This window comes from Talpa occidentalis, unplaced genomic scaffold (genome assembly GCF_014898055.3).
Source record: "Talpa occidentalis isolate TD23 unplaced genomic scaffold, MPIMG_talOcc4v2.1 talOcc4.14, whole genome shotgun sequence".
Taxonomy (NCBI): Eukaryota; Metazoa; Chordata; class Mammalia; order Eulipotyphla; family Talpidae; genus Talpa; species Talpa occidentalis.
In genome coordinates this window covers 65,259,517-65,279,805 of record NW_023601433.1, presented here as the reverse complement: position 1 = coordinate 65,279,805, position 20,289 = coordinate 65,259,517, and the positions used below count along the sequence as shown (strand labels likewise).

The 20,289-nt window shown below is 36.5% G+C and overlaps 1 protein-coding gene across 5 annotated transcripts in view; it reads right to left on the bottom strand.

The window, feature by feature from the left end:
* CACNB2 (calcium voltage-gated channel auxiliary subunit beta 2) overlaps positions 1 to 20,289 on the bottom strand; it is a 317,634-nt gene that overhangs the window by 133,056 nt on the left and 164,289 nt on the right. The window contains exon 1 of one of the 5 annotated variants that reach the window (XM_054695112.1): positions 16,925 to 18,529. The exons of the other annotated variants lie outside the window; for them this stretch is intronic. Within the exon in view, the coding sequence (XP_054551087.1) occupies positions 16,925 to 16,975 (51 nt within the window). The 5' untranslated portion in view covers positions 16,976 to 18,529. Of the gene's footprint in view, positions 1 to 16,924; positions 18,530 to 20,289 lie in introns of those variants that run through there. 5 annotated transcript variants of the gene reach the window in all.

Below are 20,289 nucleotides of genomic sequence, written 5' to 3'. Positions count from 1 at the left end.
TGAAGGAAACAAAGAAATATTTATGTACAAAAATGTGCACTGTGGGGTGATACACACACACGTGTGTGTGTGTGTGTGTGTGAGAGAGAGAGAGAGAGAATGTATATATAAAATAGCCTAAATAGCCACCAGTGGGTGATTGGTTAAATTATAGAAGACGTACTTTGAAAGTTATATTCTATAAACTGAATACTCTTTTCGTGTCAAAAGAATGATGGGGATGTTAAATAAACATGAGCTTTTTGTTTTTAACTAGGAGACTACTCCCACCCCCTCTAGGTTAGCTCCCTGGTCAAGTGCCATTAATAGAGATGCAACCTTGTGACTAATAGCTTGAGCTTACCCTGGGTTCATTCTTTTTAAGACACAGAATTTGCTGAAAAGGAAATTCTGGCTGCACTCCACAGAAGTACTGCCAAACTTCCTTCACATCTTGCAACCAGGATGGCAGAACTCACTTTGCTGTGGCCCCTACTTGCACTGTAGGGAGAGACTCAATTTTCAGACATTTTATAGCTATTTGGGGTACTACATAAACTCGTGGAGAGGAAAGGAAAGGGGAATTTAAATATAAAGGAACTAAGAAGCTGCAGCGAGGCTCTTAGATTTTCAGGTATAAGGACTCTTTCATGATTCAAAGAGGCTGGGTCATTATTTATTACTTTAATCCTAAAAATGTGACAAAAATCAAGGTATCGGACTCCAAATCTTCTTTAATACATAAATCCATTACTTGAAATTTTGCAAAGTTAGTTCAGATTTATGAAAGGCCATACTCAATCATCTATACCTGCCAAGCTCAGTCTGCCGGCATTATTTGAAATGCATGACTTTATGTAACATGAGTTAACAGAAATATGAGTTAAATGGGTGAGGGATTACTCTGTGTATAGACACTTTACATAGGTTAATTTCACAACAGTGACACAGATACAATTTCCTTAGTATTCCTCATCTTACGGAAGGGAACTGAGTCTTCCATGGATTGATATATACAATACCAGCAAGTGGCAAAGTTGAGTTTCAACCTCTTCTCTAACTTCAAAGTACATGCTCTTAACCTCTCTTTGAATATTAACAGTTAATATCATTGAAATCAAAGAATTAGAGACTCTAAGGAATGGGAACACCCATCTCATCTAATATCTACTCTGTGTCAGAAAACCGTTTACGCCAGCTCTGCTGAATGATAATGAGCATATGAATCACAAAGGAATCTTGCTTAAATATGGATTCTGTTTCAAAGCATCTTGGGTTGGGCCTGAGAGTCTGCATTTCTAACAAACTCTGAGGTAATGTGGGAACTGCTCATCCATGGAGTGTATTTTGAGTAGAAGGTGGGAGAGGAGCGGCATCTAGTAGTCACACATGTGGCTACTTAAATTGACTTATAAGTTCAATTCTTCAATTGTCACATTTCAAGTGTTCGATAACCATACATGGATACTGGCTACCATTTGGGGCAGCATATATATCTTTATGCATATTTAGATATATATATGTATCTCTAGAGATATATGTATAGATCTCTAAATATGCATAGATATATATATGTACACACATATACATATATAACATATTTCCATCATCAGAAAAACAATCTGTTGAACAGCATTGCCGACAGCACACCAACAGCAGAATAGAATATTTTTAGGAACGGGAAATTGGCAGCCCACTTCCTAAATGGGCTTACTTGTTATTTCTAAACTGAAAGGAGATATACATTCTTCCTCGTTATAACGTCCACTAGTAGGTCCAGCTCCACCTCTAGCAAGATAAAATAAGGAAATATGCCTTCCTAAATAAGGAAGTCCTCTCAAATGTAGCATACTTTTCTATATTTTGTATTGGTGTATGTTTCTTACTAAAACCAAGAGCATATCAATGACCTTAGAAGAAAATGATGATTACTTTCCCACAAAAATTAAAAATCTGATGAATGCATTAAAAATGTTTAGACTACTGATACTTATAGCAAAGTATAGAATATTCAAAGGTTCAGTAATAAGACAAATCTATAAAAAATATTACTGGCACAAACAGACTATTTGACTTACAGGGAGAAAACCTGAAAAAGAACTTTGGAACTAAGGGAAATGGAAAATAATTTATTTTTTAATTACACATAGGACTGTTCTTTATGATTTCAGAAAAATTAATTCTGATAAATTAGAAAACCAAGGAGATTACCGGTTTTTTTAAAACATCATGTAGACTTTCATGTACCCCAGTTTCCATCTCTGGGTACAGTCATATTGTTCTCTTTTAAGAAGTTTTGTTCATCTGGACAGTAACCCAAGAGCTAATGGCAAGAGACAAAAGTGGGCACTGAAACTGAAGCACTTAATGAATACATCAATCTACAGTTTACAGGTTTTTATTTAGAATTAATACTTAACACAAGATAAGTTCCAAGTTTGGTCTCAATAGCCAAAATGACATCATCAATTTCTAGTGACTGTAAACTAATAGCTCACTTGAAATGAGCATCATACCCTTTAAGTCTCTGCTGTCACACTGAGGGAAGCCCTTAAACAAATGCAGTGACTCATGCAGTAACTGTTTAACATGACTGCATACTTTAAATATTTTTTCTTCATTATAGAGCATATGGTTTCTTAAGTTATGGAACAAAAGTAAAAATTATTCATAAAAAACTGCCTCTGTGCATAATCATATTCAACAGGTGTGCATTTTAAACATGTGAGGGCTAATGAATGAACGTGGTATTCCTAAAGTGCTCTTTGGGGTGTATTCTAGGAAACCATCCCTGCATTCATTTATACTCTTCACTAAAAAAAAAAAAAAAATAATGAAAACCTGGAACTCATTTTCAGGAATGTTTCTTTAAAATGTTAACATTATTCCTCAAAATACTGCTTCCTGCTTGCAGCCGAAGTGTGAGCGCCACTCTAAAGTAGTTTGAAAGGCTCACAAGAGCCCCACACAATGCAGGTAAGAACACTCGAGTAAGGCTTAAACATTGGGTGTATTTATGCATTATTTATTTAGTAGAAATTTTATCTGTGTTATTCTGAAAACTGATAATTTTGCAGCCAGTTTCCATCTTTGAGTACAGTGATATCCTGCTCTTTTAAAAAAGTTTTGCTCATCTTGACAGTAACCTGAGAACTAACGGCAAGAGACAAAAGGGGGCACTTAAAAAAGACGACCAATATTAGAGGAGACCATTTTGAAGTTTATAACAAAAACCTGCAATTCTCATTATGAAATCATATTTATTGTCATAATCATTTTCCAGTGGTTAAAACACAGAAATCAAATTAGCTGAGAAATTGTGACTTCAACCTTCTATGTTTAAAGCTCAGTAACTTTTTGGAAAACTTCTTTCCTCCTGGCTATATAACAAGAAGTGAAATCATCTCATTCTATTATGCCCCTCCACACACCTAAAAAGGGAATTTGGTTTTCAATGGAATAAAAGCAGAAAGCCAAAATTCGTTCTTTAACGTGGGGTTATTTCTTAAGAGTTACACTGTGGTTTTGGCCTAAGTTAGAATTTATAAATATTTCTAAAACTAGATAAAATTGTCTTCTCAACTTACCAAGACATTAAGGAATCAAAAATAAAACTACTGAATATGAGATGAATGATATACTATTTCAATAAACATAGTTTGAAATATTTTTTTTTACTATGCCATAATGTGTCTGTAGTAACTCTTAAGGTTTTAGCCTATTATTTTATTTGCAAATAAGAATTTGAATGTGTGAATTAATGCAAATATTTACAAATTTTATGGATTGAGAACAAAGTGATATTCTAAATATATATACACATACTGTCTTAATTAAAATGCATTTTTAAATGTACAAGGAAAGTATTACTTGGAATAAGATTTTACTGTTTACTTTTTTTTAAGATTTATTTATTTATGCATACAACAGCTGAGGTACAGGCCAGAGATGTGGGCGGTGAGAGGACTCACCAGAGACAGAGTGGGGAACAGACCATGTAGACTGATTGAAATACACTGCTGAGGGGAGCAGTGGGTGAGACAGGAGATGCTGTCTCACATGCTGCGCCATGTAGGTTGCTCCCTGGCCAGCTGTGGATCAAACTCATGCTGCAGAAGCTGAGGGTTGCTTCATAGTGTGGTGCTTAACCCCTTGAGCCACCAGGGAGGTCCCTTTACTGTTTACTTTTTATAGGTAACCTAAAGAAATCTCTGTAACATGGAAAAATTCTCAATTCCCTTCAATTATATTTAGCAGAAACAATTTAATCAGGGAATTAGAATTTTTTTCTTAAAGAATTTAAATTGCCCACTTACTATGAAATATGACTTAACTATTTCAAAACCAACACCAAATATATAAATAATCCCAAATACAACAGCTGACAAATTCATAAGACACATTTGTTACTTTCAAACTGTGTTCTAAAGCATTTCTTTAACTTTGTGTTACTACCTCAGACACAAGCTAGTCATTTTACATTACAGATGTGACACAAAGCATATGAGGAAAATTTACTAACTGCAGTAATGAAAAAGCTAGTGAAAAATGCTATGCATCTAGTTCAAAAGGAAACCTGTACTCCTGTGTTGACTGCAGCACTATGTACAATAGCCAAGACAGGGAACCAACCTGAATGCCCCAAACAGATGAGTGGATCACGAAGACATGGTGGGCCTCCCTGGTGGCGCAAGGGGTTAAGCATAGCACTATGAAGCTATCTGCAGCCTCTGCAGCATGAGTTCGAGCTCTAGGGAGATACACACATGGCGCAGCAGACCTCTCCTGTCTCACCCACTGCACCCCTCAGCAGTGTATTTTGGTTAGTCTGCCTGTTCTGTTCCCCACTCTTTCTCTGGTGAATCCTCTCACCCCCTGTACCTCTGGCCATAACCTAGTTCTCGTATGCATAAATAAATAAATCTTAAAAAAAAAAGACATGGTATATATACATAATGAAATACTACTCAGTCATCAAAAAAACTCATGCCATTTGAGGCGACATGGATGGAGCTGGAAGGGATTATGCTAAGTGAAATAAGCCAGAAGGAGAAAGATAAATACCAGATGTTCTCACTTATATCTGGAATATAGAGAAACCAAACAAAGGGTCAGGCAAAGAGTAACTTTAAAGCCAACTCTTGAAAACTAATCATAGATCGGAGACATCCAGGATGGCTGGGGGAAGGGTAAAATGGGGACAGTAGAGAGCACAATGGACTATAGAGGGGGACGATGGGTGCTTGGTGATGGGAGAGTTATGGTGGCAACACCTGAGGGGAGAAATCCTTTACTGTCAAAATATGACAAGGAGGTAAAACATTGGTTCTGAATTTTTTTAAAAAAATGCAAAAAAAAAAAAATGCTATGTGTCAATGAGGTTAAAAAGAGAATCTTGGGTCTCCCCAGTGGCGTAGCAGTTGAGCGCTGGGTTGCGAAGCTGCCCGTAGCCTCTGCAGCGCCGGTTCGATCCCCGGCTGCTCCCCAGCCATCGGAGAAGGGTCCTGCATGGCGCGCAGACCTCTCCTGACGCCCGCTGCTCCCCTCAGCAGTGTACTTCGGTCCTTCTGCCTGCTCTGCTCCCTGCTCTGGCTCTGGTGAATTCTCTCACCCTCCCACGCTTCTGACTGTACCCAGTGCTTGTGCAAATAAATAAATAAATAAATAAAAATAATCTTTAAAAAAAAAAAGAGAGAGAGAATCTTACCATTTAAAAATTCTCACTGTCTTTATGGTACATATCCTATTTACACCTGAAATAGATCCTCAGCATGAACCTAAAGAAGTCCTCTAATAGGAAGCTAAAGTGCATTATCACGGAGAAACTGTTTCTACAGCTGGAATATAGTATTATTAGTTTCCCATGTTTGGCAAAGCTCCTAAAATAGGCTTGCACACATCAAAAGACAAAAAAAAATAAACAATGACTATTTGGAAAGCACTCCAGGAAATGATGGTCTGTCAAATTGTGTGAAAATTCCACCACCAAAACAAAAATCAGTTTTTGAAATAATATATGAATTAAATACTTAAAGCAAAACAAAACAAAAAAGTGCTGGGTCAGGGGATATTTATTCACATTTCTGTTAATTGGTTTTGTTCTCTGGTTTGGGGGTTCCTGGATTTGGGGGTTCCTAGTTCTTGACTAAGGTGTGAGAAGAATTCACAGCCACATATTTAGCAGAAGGAAAAGCAAGGTTTATTTAGACACAGAATAAAAGGACTTGCAGGGAGAGGTTATTGGGCAGGCAGAATCTTTGGTAAGAACAAGTGTGAGGGAATTAGGGGGGCTCAGACATGAAATGGGTCCAGGAACTGTTCACTCAGTGCCTTCCTCGGGTCCACTGTGCAGATGCTCGGGGTTTAGTTTATGGGTCCAGGCAGCAGTTTCTAAGTCACTCACTTCCTACTGTGCTCTGGGGGTGTTGGGGGAAGGGAGAGCACTTGCCTTGTTTAGGGGAATTACCTTATGGTACAGAAAATGACCAATTTCTAGGAATGTCCCCCTTCTGGATGCTTCTTGTTCATCCTGGACTTCATTACCTGCCTGTAGGTGGCTAGGGATTATCTTTCGCCCCTGTCCTTTATCCACATTCATGATTTTCCCAGGATCCTGAGTGTGGTTTATAGATGGCATATATTTTTGTACTTTTGTCCTCCTTGTCTTAAGTGTCTAACAGTTTAGCCACATGCCCAGACTAGACACTGAGATTCTTTGTGTTCAACAGAGATCGAGCAAACATTATAGTAACCCAGGTAGGAGGGACACACACACACACACACACACACACACACACACACACAGCAGAATTCAGTTCTCATTTATTTAAATGTAGAAAGAATTTCTAGGAAATATGGGCATTACTTTGTGAAAATTAAAGGATTTCATAAGTTTTACTGGATTTTGTGTCTCTGCAAGCTAAATTTCCCTACATACTCTTATCTCAATCAAGACACTTCTATACATTTCCTTTCTTTCTTGATCTGTATTTGGTTCAAGTTGTGAACAATTTGTGTGGGAAGGTATGTAAAGAAAACCATGAATGACTATGCTGCACTGGTCCTTAAATGAAGAATAACACAGATCTTTTCTCAATTTTCAGGCAGAACATAATAAACATGTCACATTGTTTTGTCTCAACAGTGCCATCCCAAGGAAATATTTCATTTTTCTATAGCCTTGAAAAAATAATAAAACCCTTGCCAAAAGTCCTTATAGCACAAAGACAGGGTTTTTGTCAAGAAAGCTGTCATGTTTTAATTGGAAATAATTTAACCAAATATTGGACAAGCTTAATTGGCTGTACAAGTTGAAATACAGTAAAGTGGCAAATGAATGTCAATCTTGGGTGCATTTGGAAAAAAATACAAAGGTAAGCCACATGAAAGAGTCTACAATTCACCTATACTTGTAAATCATTGGTCACCAAAGAGCTGTTAATGTGAATGAATGATACTGTTAGAAAGATGCCTTCAAGAGTAAGTAGCTGGTCCTTTCTGATAAGGATCTTAAGGCCAGAGAAGTTAAATAACTTACCCAAAGCCAATCAGCTAAATTGCCTGCTGGGAACAAATTAACCCTTAGATAATGTCCTTAACTAAACTCTAGAACAGGAAACAGAATACAGTGGATAGCAAAAGTGAAGAGAAATAAGAATGGGCAAAACTGCGAACAGTCTTAACTACAAACTCAATCAGCAATTATCTATGAGATCCAGGCCAAGCTGTCTACCTTCTCTGGACAGGTGCTTTTGTCCTTAAACCAAGTGGATTGGATTAGATGAATTTCTACTGTTCTTTCTACCTCTAAGACTTCAAAATTCTGTGCATACAAATAGAAAAGCGTTTCTAGAACACTGTCATGAAAGCAATAGGAAGGGCCTCCCTGGTGGCGCAGGCGGTTGAGCGCCACACTGTGAAGCTGTCTGCAGTCTCTGCAGTTCAGGTTCCATCCCAGCCAGCAGAGGAGAAACCCACAAGGCGCGGCAGACCTCTCCTGCCTTGCCCACTGCTCCCCTCAGCAGTATATTTCATCTCAGTCTGCCTGTTCTGTTCTCTGCTCTGTCTCTGGTGAATCCTCCCACGCATCTGGCCTATACCCCGGTTCTTGCATAAATAAATAAATCTTTTAAAAAAATAGGAATTATGAGATTTCTGGATTTTATGGAAATTCTTTAATTAAGTCCATTTAAAGCCCCATTACGAGTAATAATAGGAAAGTAAAAGACTAGTAAGAAAACAAGTTCTGTATGGGAAATGACTTGATAGAAAGAGGAAAATCAGGAAAGCAGCAGCAAGAGATGGGAACACTGAGGGGAAAGTAGGAGAAAGATTCAGGTCTAGGCAACAGTGTGCAGAACAGACAGGAGAGGAAAAAAACAGCTAAGAAATGTTGAAGAGAAGATATCATTATTTATAACCACATTAAACAAACACTGCCAGTATCAACATTTCTATAGCAGCTGTTTGAAGTATTTTCTTCCTCCAACTTTTTTATTTTTAAAACAAACCTATTTGATTGGTATTATGATCCTTGTTATTTTACCCAAAAAAGGAATATATTCTTGTAAAGCTAGTATATATACTAGCTATGTGTGTGTTTGTGTGTGTATACACACTCTTGTAGAGCTAGTATATATACTTCTTGATTAGAACTAGATAATCATGTATTATGTATGACTTGATTCTAACTAGAGCTTTGGTCATAGCAGAGGCTCTAGTAGAGCATAAAATAAAATACAAGCCACTATTAGTCAAGTGTTATCATATTCATGTGATACCGTTTATCATCCTGAGACCAAAATTAAAATGAATACCAAATGGTAAGTTCTGTATGCAACCCCAGGTTTTAAAAAGACACTACTTGCTTGTTTTCTTAGATGTAATGAGGTTTTCTAACTATTCTCATACCTGGGGAAGAACAGTTATAAGATTTACTAATAATAAAAGGCCGCCATATTTCTTTCCCTGAACTCTTCCAACAGCCTCCTAGCTTTTTGAAGAGCAGAGCAAGTTGGTGGAGCAGGCAGAAAGGAGTGGAGGGTGGATTGGGAGTTGGGACCATGCACAATGGGAAGTTCTCATGGGACCTTGCCAAAGAGATTGTTCCCAAGAGAGATCAGATCTCAGGGCAAGCGGTTTAAGGGTCCAAGTTTGGAGGAAATAGACATCCCAGTCTTTAGCAAATGTTTGTCAAATGATTAACCCTTATTATTATTATAAGTGCCTTTCTATTTTCAGTTTTGAGGGTTTTTTTTTTCTTTTTTTGGTACATATTATGTTTGATCCTTGAGGCTGTTAGGGCCCCTATCATTGTTACATCAATTGTAAAATAAGGAAATGAACTCTCAGAGATACTTGGTAATGTGTCCAGTGTAGTCTAATTAAGGTCAATTCTGGTCTTTTGAAGAAACATGTTGTAATCCTTATCAAACACTTATCAAACTCAGTCACTTGCTGTTATTGATAAATATACTAACCAGATTATACAGTTTGACCAATGCATAGAAATTTGTTTATACTCCAAATAAAACTTTGTTCAGAATATTTCATCATGAGAAAATAGCTAATGTCAGAATTATAGAGTAAATAGACATTCTAGAATAAATATGGTTAATACAAAATCCTCAACTGCTCTGGAGCAGTATATGGATTTTTTTCAAGAGCTAGGGTGAAATATAAGACTCCCAAACTAGATTCCAATGAATAAGAAATATCAATAGTTGACAAACCCTGGAGTGTTACATTCTTTCTCAATAAGCATTTTGTTTTCTTTCCCCATCAACTGGTTTTGTGTAACTTTGCAGTTTATTTTACTGTGATGTACCTTGCACTGAATCAATACACATAAATCAACTGTAAAGAAATGCTTATGCATTTTTATTATAAAGTTATTGAGCTAAAAAACAGTTGAGAAGAGTCACATCACAAAGTTTTTGCAAGTACATAAAAATATAAATTTCATACAGAATCATACAATTTTAAGTTTAATTCTAATTAAAAAACACGAGATCATTTAGAATTCAAATTTAAGTCATATTAATGTTTAGAAATCATATTTCTCTAAAAAAGTTTATAAAAAGATAGTAGCTTTCATTATCTTTTTACTGAACACATATTTTCCTACTCTATCAACATAACATTTCATGAATAGGAGAAATAATCTTATTAAAATGCTACAAAAATTTACAATTTCATTAGAGATGACAGAGTACCTAAATAAATTCAAAATATGTCTCCAAATCCTGTTCTCAAATTTTATTGATATGAATCTAAATAGATCTATTATCTCTATATAAATAGCTATACACCTTCATTTGCTCAGAAGATGAGAAAATCCAATGTATCAGCAGTTAATTTCAATTGTACTAAATATAACATGTAAAATACACTCCCTTAAAACCAACTACAAAATGCTATGGTGAAATGATTTCTTTCAGTATAACTTGAAACAAAGTTCTATAGCTAAACCCATGCATTCTCTTATTAACATGTAACAGTGATGTCTACAGTTTTGAAAAATGACAAGTTTAATGAAAAGACACTCTTCTAAAGCAACAAACAGGTAGCAAAATAAAATCAAGTAAGAGTTTTTATAAATGGAATTCCCGGAATGCTTTTAAGTCATGTACTTGCTTATCATTCACTGATTATTACTGGCTACTCTTCTCTTTCACAATCTATCAATCCTACTGTTCTCTGTTTCAGTACATTTTCCTGATAACAGTAGTCACTGACCAAATTCCATAACCTAAGGGCATTCAACAGCAGTGATAGTGCTATCCTCATAACCTCTTGTGATAAAGCAATCATGTTGTCCCAGTGTTATAAGATTTAGAAATATCTGTGTTGGTGTCAAGATAGGAAAGGCCCCAAGCGGGGCTTGGGAGAGGAGAGAAGAAAAAGGATCTGAGCTTAAAATACTTGATTCAATACATATGAGTATTAACAAAGGTACATTCTTCAAGCAATTGCTAGGACTTCAAAGAAATTACAAACCTACAACCAGCTATTCTAAGACACTTCAAGTATTTTGCATCACCCCCTGTGTATCTCTATAAGCTCTCATACAGAGCAACAGAGATGGAATCATTACTTCCATTGTATTGGTGATGTCAATCAAATTGCTACCAAACTAAGAAACTAGAACAAAAATCAAGAATAAAATCTTTTTCTTTCAGTGCAGTGAGCTCTATCCGTCCATCATGTTCTTGAGTCAGTCATTTTCTGTCCTTTGTGGGTAACTGAGAAGATTAGGAGGCCCCGGATGGTACAACATAGACTTTATAAAGAGGCCACTAGTGTCAGATGGTGGGGAAACTTCTGGACTTGCAGATCTATTTTTATGTTTTGGTACACAGATAAAGATTTTAATTATGATTTTAGGGATCAGATTTTTATTGTTTAAAATGCCACTAACAGGTAACAAAAATATGAATGGGACCATGGTTTAAAGGCAAATAAGTACTGTTTGTAAAGTTAATAACTGACATAATATTATATCAAGTTCAAAATGAAAATCAAGTTCAAAGGAAAGGTCTTTTCCAAGAAAGGTAGAGAAAATTCCAGTTCTCCAACAATATTGGAAAAAGAAGGGAGAAATGGGCCCCACCAGAAGTTACAAGTGCAAGGTCACCTCTTGATGTGAAGGCTCAATGACCCAAAACTTGATGATCTATTGGTTCATGCTGTCTTTGCGAATACAATAGCAATGAACCTTAAGTGAGACAATATGCTCTTCATACTTCATATAGCTGGATTCACATATGTTCTTTTTCTTATTTTGTGTAATAGTTATTCTTTCTGCAAAAAATAAGTTAGATATCTAAATAAAATAAAAAACTTTTTTTTTCCACTTTCCAAAATTGAGATGTAGTCTTTTGACTGGTTTAGTATTGATCTAATCAAATTAATAATCTGTTATCTCACACTGAAGTACCTGTTAGTGATTTTGGCATGGTGCAGCAGTGTAAGTGGAAAAATATGGATATGGATACATAGGACTGGATAGGGACAAATTGTGTAATAGCTTTATTTTGTAAAGCCTTACTCTTAATATATAACAAATAAAAGCAACATTTAAATCTAACAACAGGCAACCAAACAAATAACTTTCACAGAAATAGTAAGAACATACAAATATTCAGATATTCACCTTGCTAATAATCTACTAAATAATCTACTAAATAGAAATTAAAATGCTATTAATATTTATATTTTAAAGCAATTATTAGTATCTAATGCAGGATATATTGTGATGGAATTAGTTTATTATTCTTCTGGCACTGTCAATTGATATAATCATTTTGAAGAGATATGAGAAGACATAGCCAGAGATGTAAAAACATTTGTACCCACTCCCTGTACATCTGAGATTGATCTCAAATAAAATATTTACAGGGCCCAAAACCATATGTTCAAAATTATTATTACAGATTTATTTACCTATAAACAAAAAATTCTTAAATCAACTAAAAGCCCCAGAATAACTATCTCCTTTGGACAAACTATGGTAAATCTGTACAATGTGTAAATTTAATTATATGCTGATTAGAAAGTGATCTCAAAAAAAAAAAAGCAGAAGGAGAAAGGCAGAAGGTAGAGCATTCAGTAACTGTTAACTGTAGTTACTACCATAAAAGTATATAAGCTGGTGGGGAAAGATTGGGATCGAATTTGCCAGAAAGAAATGTTTTCACTAGTATTTCTTCTGTTTTAATACTAACAATTTTTAATGAATTTCTTTGATGTGCAAAAGCTTTCTTTCTAATTATTTCAATTTTACTATAAAAATAACATTGCAGATCTGTCAAGACTGCATAAACTATCATTTCCACAAATATTCTTTTTTGAGTAAAAGTGAAATCAAACAAGCTGGTATCTCCAGGTGATAAAGCCAGCATCCCCATGTTCATCCTTTAAAGCACAGACATATAATGCCCACCTGGTCTCTCTAACATATATGTCCATTTAAATTTAACCTGAAATATGATGCAGATATCAGTAGCCAGAGACCATTATTTGTTTTACAATATATGAGAATACACGGTCACATGTCAAGTTTCTCTTAAAAAAAAAAACTGCCATAGCAATATAAAAGCATAAAAGACAAACAATATTTAAAAATTATTATACTTCTTAGAATATTTAATCTCCAACATCTTTTGTTCTCTCTGGCTTATTCCCACTCAGGGATGATGGTTCTTGACTATTTGGGAATTGAGGGTCATCTACTGAACTAGAAAATGTTCATATCATACCTGTGGACTCAAATATCTGCATGTACTATTGACCCTTAAACAACACACGTTTGAACTGCATCGGACCACTATACACAGATTGTCTTGTAAAGAGACAACATTGTCTTGTAAAGAGACAACACAGACTTAGTATCTAGAAATACAGTACAATACTGTAAATATATTTTCTTTGCCTTATGGCAAAGTGTTTCCCCACCAGCATACATACTTCTATGGTAGTAACTATAGTTATAGTTACAGATGACATTTCCTTTCCACTAATTTACTTTATTGCAGAATATAGTACATACTATACACGTATAGTACATACTATGCACATAACACACAAAATATGTGTTGTCTGTTTATGTTATCAGTAAACCTTCAGGTCAACAGCCAACTATTAGCAGTTAACTTTTTAGGGACTCAAAGTTATATATGGATTTTTGACTGAGAGGGTCAGAGCCCCTGACCCCCGAGTTGTTCAAGGGTCATCTGTAATTTTCAAGGATTTAGCCTTGCTTGCTCTGCTCAGCACTCTGACAGCAGATTGACAGTTACCCAGGGAGGAGCCCTAATTTATAGGGTTATTTACTTTAATTTTTTTCTCTCTCTCTCCCAATATGCAACTAAAACATAACTTACAACTGCCCCTTGCTGTCTCTCCTAGCAACATATTTTGGGATTGCAAGACAAAATTTCTTTATTATTAGCTATTGCAGAAAATATAGGTAGTGAAGTACATTTCCGCAATAACAATAGGTATTGTGCTAAGTAGTTAATATAGTGTGACTTTTAAGAAAAATTCTCACAAATACCTTGAAACATATGAATTTCCCTAATTTTACAGATGATGGAACTGAAACTCATAGAAGATTAAACACAATAAACATAGTTAGTTGTAAAGGGAATGATGCAGTGTTCAAAGTCAAGCCTAACTGGATCCTAACTTTTGCTTTTAACCACAACTAGAGAAAATGGAAATTACAGGTAACACACTAAATAAGCAGAAAAACCTGCACAAAGGTGAAAGATCATTTTTACTTGGAGGATGGGAAGAAAGGCAATAAAGGCCATTTGATCTAAGAACATAATAGGCATACACTTGTAGTCATAAGAGTATTATGCTCAAGAAACTTAAAACAACAATACCAGAATTCATTAAAAGATAAAAGCACATTTGATACCAGTTAGAGTCATACTTTTCTTGCCCTAGGCAGTGAAAAAAGTAATTCTACCAAATTGCATTTGTTTATTAACTTCATTTAATTGCAATTTGAGAATTAAATATATAATTTCTAAATGTGCTTTCATGTACTGGGAGTTTGGAGAGACTTTAAATAGTATAATTGATATAAAACTGAAATCACACACAATTATAACAAAACAAAGACCACATAGTTTACTCCACATCTTAAAAAGTTATTCCACAATATATCCACACAAATATTCACATATGCATTCAAATGATTCTCTACATTTATGTTATTGTTCAAATTGGAAAGACAGCTTCAGTCACTGTTGGGGAAGTTTGAGAATTACTGGATGAAACCATTAAAATGGGAACAGAACACAGTCTTTTTTAAGACAGGTTTTAAAACGTAGTCATTAAAACAAAAATCCATGTATTTATCAGTCCTATTCATATAAATATGTTGGTTAGAAAAAGAAGTCATAGGAAACAAAACTTAGAATTGGGTAAAAAGAGGTAGCTTAAAAGGATAAACATCCCTATGCAGACGAAATAATACAGTAAAATAAAACTCAAATTAACCATAAGATCAATTATTCAAGTAATTATTTTTGGAATCATACAGATTGACATTCCAAGTAAGTAATTTATATTTTTGGGTCCAGTATCACTGACTGCGGGAGTGTATATAGCAATTTGGATAGCTGGCAATTTGGATTTGTGATTATGCATTTTTCTTTTTTTTTAATGGAAAGGAATTTTAATACAATTAGTAAACAACACGTAAAAGACAAAGAATATAGCTTCTAAAGCAAGCACCCAAAGTTATCCGTCCCCTCGTGGGTAAAAGTCCACCCAAACCCAAACAGGACTGGCCCAGAGCAAGACTCGAAAGCCTGCCACAAGTCTAAAGCACCTTTCAGTGGGGACCCACAGAAAAGGATCAGAAACAACCAGACAATTCTGGGAGGAAAAGAGCAAAATCAAAATGAAGACAAAAACCACCATTGTCACCTCCCCACGGGTCTCTCACCCACATCTGTGTCACCCAGTACATGACCAAAAGGCAAGTGCAGTTTCTTCATGTGTCTCTCTGCTCCATGTGCCTCCTCCAGGTCTCCTTCTGGCTGTCCATCCTGCTCCCTTCCTTCCTCAGTCCCTTCTGCAGCTTCTTCTCCTCCCTGCTCAGCTCCACTCTCCCTTGGGTGGGGCAGGAAACCTGGAACCTCCCCCTTTCCTGGGGACCATACTGTTACATCTTGATTGTTTAGTCAGTCTATTCACTTCCTGACTGGTAATTTGTTTTGGGATTATACATTTTCCCATTTCATCACAGAGTTCCTCTGCAGAGACTACTGTAGCAGTTATTTCCTGCGTCACGATATTCTTAGAAAGCAGGCAAGTTTGTGGAAAATGATGACTGCAGATATCCCTTAAAACAAACAGGTATTGAACAATTGCTGAATTAAACACAAACAGCATCTGAAAAGCCCTGAAATTTGTGTGAAATAAGGTCCAGAAGTTCTTTATAATTAGTGTATATAGTGTCAGCCATGTCAGAGCCTACCTATGTTATACAAAATGTAATGGGGACCAGAACGAACAAAGAAAATTGTGTCTTTAGAAAATTTTAAATGGACTACAAGAGATCATTGAAATCACTTAGATGAAATAAGGCATCTAGTAGTTTACTAATTTGCTAATATTTTATAGCAACAGCACAGAACAAATGATTACCACACAGAGACAACTCTTAGCAAGTATTTCCTTCTCTGTTATATTACAGAAACAGAAGTGGTAACTTGGAAAGAGCTTATAAATATGTTGTAATTTCTTGATTTTAAAATATTTTGCAAAGTTATTTGTAACCTTAAGATTTTTGCAGGCTATGGTTTACATTTAGGTTCTAGAAATATTACTCCCCAACCCCCACACCCGAAGTCTTCTCTAGAAGGGCACCAATAACTTGATTTTTCTTTAAAAGTACTGAACCAAATCCCAAAATGTCAACATCCATTCTGTGTGGTAAAGCTCGTGTTGAAGTAGTTAAACATTATGCTCTTATTTCTGTATTTCATTTATAAAATGTTAAGTGACAAACAGCAATTAGATATTAATTTGCAGAAACACAGGAAATCAAATCCTGATTTATAGAGAAAGAGTTAGAAACAAAAAAAGCTCCAAAGCTAGGCTGACAGCATGGCCCAGAATGCAACAAGTGATTGTCCACAGCTGCATAAAGCATTTTCATTTTCCACCAAGTTCCTCTACATCCTCTTCTCTCCCCGGCTACCAAACTGATCTCAGTAAGATACATCTTAAAAACTCAGTTATTTTTACTTGCTCAAACCACCTGAAAATTTATGGAATAACACTGAGAATAACACATTCTGGAAAAGATAAGAAAAACTTTTAAAGAGTGAATCAACTACTGTGATTTTTAACTGGAGCTCAGTACGAATTCAGTACATGCCGTTTTCTTTAAACCACCCCATGCATCTGCCCGTATGCTTACCCCAGGAATAATGCACTTAGTTCGAGGAGACATGAGGCGTCTGTCAAGCATACCAGCTCAGTTTGAAGTGGGACCAGTTCTCCAGAGGGCTCAGCCTTCACAGGAGGAAGAACTCAGTAAAAGAGTTCAAGGCAGCCAAGTACTCTGCTGACCAGCATACCGACTGCTTTCCTTTTTCTTGCTTGCTTGGGGGTGTGCTGTCTTAGCCAGTGTGACTTTCTAAAGTTATTCAGATTACAACAGATCTCTGTGTTCCAGAACCACGTAGGCACGCCAGTGAGGCCCATCAAAGTCAATTAACAAATTCAAGTGGGAGGGTTCTTTTCTACTTCGAATTACGACAGCTGGCTTGGAAGAGAGAAGCCTGCAAACTTGTGAAAGCAGAGTAACATTTCATTAATATCAGATGCATGCCCGCAGGCAGCACTGGCCAGAGCAGTGCTTACAGATACTTTCTTCACAGCAAAACAATGGGTTTCACAACTGGACAAGCTGTTAGCATTCAAGGAAACTACTAGAATGAAAAAGAGTCTGGAAAGAAAGTGAGAACATTCCTCTACGCCCACCAAATGAGGAACTATTTCCTATTTTGCACACAAGAAAGGATATCTTTCTGTTTTGGTTGCCTGTTACATTTTCATGTGTAGGGAAAAAAGAAATTTATTCTACCTAGTCAGATAAATATCAGTGGAATAAACTGATTTTTATTTAAATTAAAAGCTCTTTTCATCAAAAAATGCCTTTAAAAAATGGAGCAATAACTATAATACTGAGAATATGTGTGCAAAGTGTACATCAAAAGATTACTGTAGGGGGCCTCCCTGGTGGCGCAGCAGGTTGAGCGCAGCGCTGTGAAGCTGTCCGCAGCCTCCACGGCGCCGGTTCAATTCCTGCCCCATCAGGGAGAGTCCTACATGGCATGGTAGACCTCTCCTGTCTCGCACGCTGCTCCTCTCAGCAGTGTACTTTGGTCCTTCTGCCTGTTCTGTTCCCTGCTCTGTCTCTGGTGAATTCTCTCACCCTCCCTCGCCTCTGGCCTGTACCCCAGTGCTTGTATACATAAACAAATCTTAAAAAAGAAAAAAAGGATTACTGTAGGGTAAGTAAATTAATCAGGTTTTCTATGCCATTAGCCTTTGTGGTTATCACCTTGATTATGTTAATACAAAAGGCACTTGGAACATGGGGTGCAGGGCACACGTGCCTGATTGTGAAAAGCTGGAATATGGGTGTATCCGCCTGTGTATGTTTGCACACCCATGCCTAGAGGCCAAGGCTGTAAGTATGGCCTCACTCAGAGACAATGACAGCTACCTTAGGACAAGCAGACCAGAAGAGGCGAGACCAGAGTCCACTCGAAAGAGAATGCCAGAGAGCGCTCAAAGAAAGAATGTAAAGATTCATAGGTTGGGAGGCTCAGTTGCCTGTCTGCCTCTCAGTCCCCCCTCCCTGGCTCCTGTGCCAGCTTCCCTGCCCGGTGGGCCTGTGTACCTGGTTCCCTGAGAGCATTAAAGTCTCAAAAATCCACTAAGGGCTTCAGGACTCACCTTTATCTGTCTGCCTGAATCGATAGTGAACCTGCCCTGTGCTTACTGGAATTACTATCCAGAAAACAGAAAGAACAAGTCAATAAATAAAAGATGCACAATTTGAAAGGAAAAACAAACCATTAGGCAATAAACCATTTCAGAGAAAATCCTAGTGGTTGATAAACATAATAAATGACTTAATGTCTCAAATAATCGGGAGTACAAATAAAAAATTAAAATAACCATGTACCATTTCACAGTCACTAGGAGTGGAAGCATTTAAGGCATCTGAAAAAACAGGTCTCGGTGATGATGACAAGTGGGCTGGAGGCCCAGGGCCAAATCTAGTCAGCCACCTGTTTTCTATAACCTGCTAGCTAAGAAAGTGTTTTACACATTTAAATGGTTGGGGAAAAAAAAAATCTAAAGATTATATTTGGTGACCCATGAAAACTTGATGAAACGGAAATCTCAGTGTTCTCAAATAAAGTTTAAAAGAACTCAGTTATGTTAGTCATACTCATTCATTTATAAAGTACTTTTGTGCGCCAACAGTAGAGTTGAGCATCTGTGACAGAGACAAAGTAGTTCACCACAGCATAAATATTTCCAGGGGGCTTCCCTGGTGGTGCAGGGGATAAAGACAGCACTATCAAGCTATTGCCAGCCACTGCAGCTTGAGTTGGATCCCCAGCCAGCCTGGGAGAAACCCACATTGTGCAGCACACTTCTCCTGTCTCACCCGCTGCTCCCCTCAGCAGTGTATTTCAGTAGATCTACCTGTTCTGCTCCCCTCTCTCTGGTGAATCCTCTCCACCCCCCACCTCTGGACTGTACCCCAGCTCTTGTATGCATAAATAAATAAATCTTTAAAAAAATTATTAAAAAAATATTTCCTGTCTGGTCTTTCATGGAAAGTTTTTGGACTCCTGATATAGAGCAACCAGATTCATTCCCTGTTGGTAAATTGTACAGCCACATTTAGTAGGACACAGTGAAGCTGCATGCCCTTGGGTCAACTCTCCCACATGCCCTTGGGTCAACTCTCCCATGATACACCAGGAGATAGATGTATTTATATACAGAATGTCCCCAGCAGTACTGGAGTTATAGTAAGAAACTGGAAATGACCTCAATGAACATCCGCAGGAAAATGGTTAAACCAAATTTGAGACACTATTCCACAATGCGACTGAAAGAATGGTTTATAAGAAACTACATGGATAAATCTCCAGTAATAAAGTTGGTAGAAAAAAGCAAATCACACAACAGTGACACCTTGAGAATCCATAATAAAATTTGTATAAATACTTTTTATAAATGGTAGAAGTATGACGACAAATAAGAAAACAAGTCCCAAATAGGACAGTGGTTGAATCTGGAGAGGTATACTTTGGAAAGGTAAACTGGGGCAGAGGGCCAACTCCATTCATGATATTTTATCCTGTAAATTAGGTTGTGCTGATAACAGTGATCATTACATTATTTTCCTTGCATGTTGTATTTGGAAAAATTCATAATAAACATGAATTATTTGCTCATAACTAGTGATGTAAGAATTAGGGACAATAGTAAAAAGAATCATGATACAAAAATGTCAGATCATTAATTAAGCATTAAAATGTTTATAGTGACTTTGATTACATAACAAAATAGATATGTGAGATTAAGTAAAAGAAAAACAGTAGCCTACCAAATCTTTTTTCATATTAAGGATTCCGTGTTAAAAGTATTGAGAAAAAAATGTAAGTACACAGGAATTTTATTTACAGTGGTTGCCTCTGAGCAGCGGCTTGAAGGTGGGGTTTTTTCCTCTCCTTTTAAAAGATTTAGTAT